This window comes from Cebus imitator, unplaced genomic scaffold (genome assembly GCF_001604975.1).
Source record: "Cebus imitator isolate Cc_AM_T3 unplaced genomic scaffold, Cebus_imitator-1.0 Scaffold207, whole genome shotgun sequence".
NCBI lineage: Eukaryota > Metazoa > Chordata > Mammalia > Primates > Cebidae > Cebus > Cebus imitator.
The window spans coordinates 606,202-610,818 of record NW_016107522.1 but is presented as its reverse complement, the minus strand read 5'-3'; the positions used below and the strand labels follow the sequence as shown (position 1 = coordinate 610,818).

Genomic DNA, 4,617 nt, shown 5'->3' with positions numbered 1-4,617 from the left:
TTTAGTAGAGACGGGGTTTCACCGTGTTGACCAGGATGGTCTCGATCTCTTGACCTCGTGATCCACCCGCCTTGGCCTCCCAAAGTGCTGGGATTACAGGCTTGAGCCACCGCGCTCGGCCCCTGAAGCCTCTTAATAAGGGTATTAATCCCCTTCATGAGGGATGTTCTCTCATGACTTAATCACCTGCTAAAGACTCCACCTCTTAATACTGTCACATCAGTGAAGAATTCAGTGTATGAATTGGGTGGGAGGGTGCACATTCAGACCATAGCATCTAGTCATTCTGGTTCTAATAAAATTTATTACACCTGAGGCATGACAAATAGCATTACTAGATGGGACTTGAACATCGATAAGCTGCTTCAGTGATACTGTTAGTGTTTTAGGCTTGTATATAAAAAGTGGTAAATATGCCAGTGGTGTGAGATTTCAGTTTTTGTTTTTTTTTTTAGGCGAGTTTCACTCTTGTTGCCCAGGCTGGCGTGCAGTGACACAATTTCGGCTGACTGCAACCTCCGCCTCCCAGGTTCAAGCAATTCTCCTGCCTCAGCCTCCTGAGTAGCTGGGATTACAGGCATGCGCCACCACGCCTGGCTAATTTTGTATTTTTAGTAGAGGTGGGGTTCCTCCATGTTGGTCAGGCTGGTCTTGAACTCCTGACCTCAGGTGATCCGTCCACCTTGGCCTCCCAAAGTACTGGGATTACAGGCATAAGCCACCGAGCCTGGCCATTTCAAGATTTTTTTTTTTAACGAAAAAGTTTATACTTACAGAAAACCTAGGACTAGTACATTGATACCTATGTGTTTACCACCTTGATGTAAAAGATATGCTATTTGCTTTATCTGTATTTCATTGCTAGGAAGCATCTGAAAGCAGTCAACATAATACTTCATTCTGAAATACTTAAGTATGTGTTTCAAAAATATACTTTGCTGTATAATGGGCACTATAGCACTTAGGAACATTGACAAGTATTTCCTGTTACTGAATATCCAGTTCATATTGAAGTTTTCCTTGGGGAGAACTCTGGGTCCAGGGTCAGTCCTGGTAGTGGTGTAGTTTAGTTGTCATTAGGGTCCAAACAATTGTGAGAAATGTTGAGGAAATGCATGTGGTTACGGCTCTCAGGTTTCTGTAAAGCTCTTTGCCCAGATAAAAGTACCTGTTTGCAGCTCCTGGATAGAAGATGGGGCTAGGTTGATTCTGATCAGTATTCGTGCCTGCACCAGGCTCTCCTCTTCATCAGTGGAAGAGCAGTTTGGAACTAAAGAGAATGCACATTGGACAGCAGCAGAGTGGCGGCAGATCTGCTTGAATCCATCAGACATGGAGCAGGTTCAAACCTGAGCCGTGTGTGCCTCCCTTCCGTTGTGTGGCACTTAGTGTGTACTTACTGGCAAAAGTTTATTGAGCCCCCATCTTGAGAAGCGTCAATGTGGAGCCACAAGGAAAAAGAATACCTGAAATTACAGAATTCGAGGAGAGGGCCCTATGAGATGGATGAGGAAAACAGCCTAGGAGACAACTGGGAATTTTGAAAGAACCATAAGGCAAAGCTGTCAGACAACTGCCTTTGAGATGGGCACATTCCAAACCTGAACCGTCCAGTGTGCTAGCCACTGGCTGCACGGAGCTTCTGCATATGGGAGGCTAGTATGAGGATTTTAAGTTCAAATTTTATTTATTTTTGAGACAGTCTCCCTCTGTCACCCAGACTGGTGCAGTGGCACAATCCTGGCTCACTCCAACCTCCGCCTCCCGGGCTCAAGTGATTCTCCTGCCTTAGCCTCCAGAATAGCTTGGATTACAGGTGCCTACCACCACACCCAGCTAATTTTTGTATTTTTTGGTAGAGATGGGGTTTCACCATGTTGACCAGGTTGGTCTTTAACTTCTCACCTCAGGTGATCCTCCTGCCTCAACATCCCAAAGTGCTGGGATTATAGGTGTGACCCACTATGCCTGGCCATAAGTTTAACATTTTCATTGTCACATATGGTGGTGGCTAATGTATTGGACAGTGCAGCTCTTAGCTACCAGCAATGTTCTGCAGGCCACTGAGATCCAAGAGAATTTCAGCAAGATGAACAATGGTCGCGAGAGCAGCAGTAGTATCAATCAAACGTTTATCTCCCAAATCTGAGATCTAAAGATGCATGTCATTTTCACTGAGTCCTGTATTTGTGTACCCTAAATTCTGTTTTTAGAAGTCTGCCTCTTTGGCGTAGGCAGCTCCAGAGGAGTCCCACAACAACGTCCCCCTGAGGCGGCAGTGGCGCCTGCGGGGACCACTAGCAGCCATGGGCTTGGGGAAAGTGGGGACCAAGGCCCAGCTTCTGTGTCCTGTCAGAGAAAGGCGAGCAGCCCCTCAGGGAAGGATCAGCCTCCATGCGAGGCCTCCTGACGTCCCCAGGCAGCAGCCCCAGGCCGTAAAATCCCTGTCTCCAATTCAGGAAGAAGAGTCTGAGATTCCTATGCCTAGAAAAAGTAACAACTGGGTGGGGCACGGTGGCTCACATCTGTAATCCCAGCACTTCGGGAGGCCGAGGTGGGTGGATCACGAGGTCAGGAGTTCAAGACCAGCCTGACCAACAAGGTGAAACCCCATCTCTACTAAAAATACAAAAAAAAAGCTGGGTGTGGTGGCATGTGCCTATAATCCTAAGTACTTGGGAAGCTGAGGCAGGAGAATCGCTTGAACCCAGGAGACAGAGGTTGCAGTGAGCTGAGATTGCGCCACTGCACTCCAGCCTGGGTGACAGAGTGTGACTCTGTCTCAAAAAAAAAAAAGAGGAATACAGTTCTGCCCTCCCTCAGGAAGTTTCCATTGCTGCATCTAGACCTAGGCTGGGCTGGCGCAGTAGAAGCAGGACACCTATTTCTTGTCATGGTAATACAGAGAACACCTGAGGCTCTCAGGGCAAGACCAGTTCATTGCAGCTCATCTGCAAGGCAGAACCAAATACAGACCAGCTCAGTGATGACATTGGAGAAGAGCATCAGTCTCCAGGTGGCATTAGTGAGGATGAAGAAGAGACATTGATCAGTGAAGAGGAGACATTCAAAGATGACCCAAGAGATGAGACCTACAAACCCCTCTTAGAAAGGGAAACCCCAAAGCCATGTGAAAATCAGGGAAAGTGAAAGGGGAGAAAGAGAAGAAGGAAATTAAAGTGGAAGTAGAGGTAGAGGTGAACAAAGAGAATGAAATTAGGGAGGATGGGGAACCTCTGAGGAAGAGAGGAAGAAGATGGAAAGATGGCATTTACCCAAAAGAAAACCTCCAATGTGTCCATTGTGAGCTGGAGGATGTGGAACTGTCCTTGCCCATCCTGGATATTGGCAGCACCGCATTAAATAGCAGCATTTGTTGAAGAAGAAATATGTATGTCTCCATCCCTCCTGTGGATACTGCAGGCTCCAGAAGCAACTTCCATGACATGCCAAACATCATACAGATCAAAGGGATTTATCTGTGAATACTGTGCTGAGACCTTCAAGCGGTCCCACAATCTGGCAGTACACTAGATGATTCACATTGGCGAGAGGCCATTATAATGTGAGATCTGTAGATTTACTTCTTAACAAAAGGCATGTCTTAATTGGCACATGAAGAAGCATGAGGCTGAGCGCATGGCTCATGCCTGTAATCCCAGCACTTTGGGAGGCCAAGGCAGGTGGATCACCTGAGGTCAGGAGTTTGAGACCAGCCTGGCTAACATGGTGAAACCCCATCTAACATGGTGAAACCCTGTCTCTACAAAAAATACAAAATTAGCTGAGTGTGGGGGCAGGCACCTGCAGTCCAGCTACTTGGGAGGCTGAGGCAGGAGATTCACTTGAACCCAGGAGGTGGAGGTTGCAGTGAGCCAAGGGAGGCCACACCAGCCTGGGCAGCAAGAACAAAAATCTGTCCTCCCCCCCCAAAAAAAAATAGCATGATGTAGAGTCTTTCTACCAGTTTTCCTGCAACATCTATGGCAAAAGATTTGAGAAGGACAGCGTAGTGACACATAAAGCAAAAAGCCACCCTGAGGTGCTGACTGAAGAAGCTCTGGCTGCCAACACAAGCACCCTCATCATCAGCACAGAGATTTTGGGCACTAACCCAGAGTCCTTGACACGGCCTTCAGATGGTCAGGGTTTTCCTTTTCTTCCTGAGCCCTTGGGAAACTCAACCTCTGAAGGATGCCTACCACTAGAAGCTGAAAGGATGTCAGGGTCATACTGCAGTGGGATGGGACAGGTGAGCCGGGGGAAAAGCTTTGCAGGAAACAGCAGCAGTGAGGGCACCGAAGGGCTGCTCATGAACTCGGATGCTATCACAGAGGTTCTGATTGAAGATTCGGACTACCAGAACTTAGTGAAAGATAAGGTCTACCAGACCTTAGTGGAAGGGAAGACTTGGGGCACTGGGACAGCTCAGACTTTGTATTTAAAAGTAAAAAGAACCAAAAAATTTTTAAAGCATTTAAAATCTAGTAGCCAGATGCAGTGGCTCACGCCTGTAATCCCAGCAATTTGGGAGGCCAAGGTGGGCGGATCACCTGAGATCAGGAGTTCAAGACCAGGCTGACCAAAGTGGAGAAACCCCGTCTCTTTTTTTTTTTT

The 4,617-nt window shown here is 47.3% G+C and overlaps 1 protein-coding gene across 1 annotated transcript in view; it reads left to right on the top strand.

Moving 5' to 3' along the window:
- Positions 1 to 4,617, top strand: part of LOC108317779 — a 30,599-nt gene that overhangs the window by 1,519 nt on the left and 24,463 nt on the right. The window contains exons 2-3 of the mRNA XM_037745656.1: positions 2,235 to 2,504; positions 3,944 to 4,487. Coding sequence (XP_037601584.1) covers positions 2,235 to 2,504; positions 3,944 to 4,487 — 814 coding nt within the window. The remainder of the gene's footprint in view (positions 1 to 2,234; positions 2,505 to 3,943; positions 4,488 to 4,617) is intronic.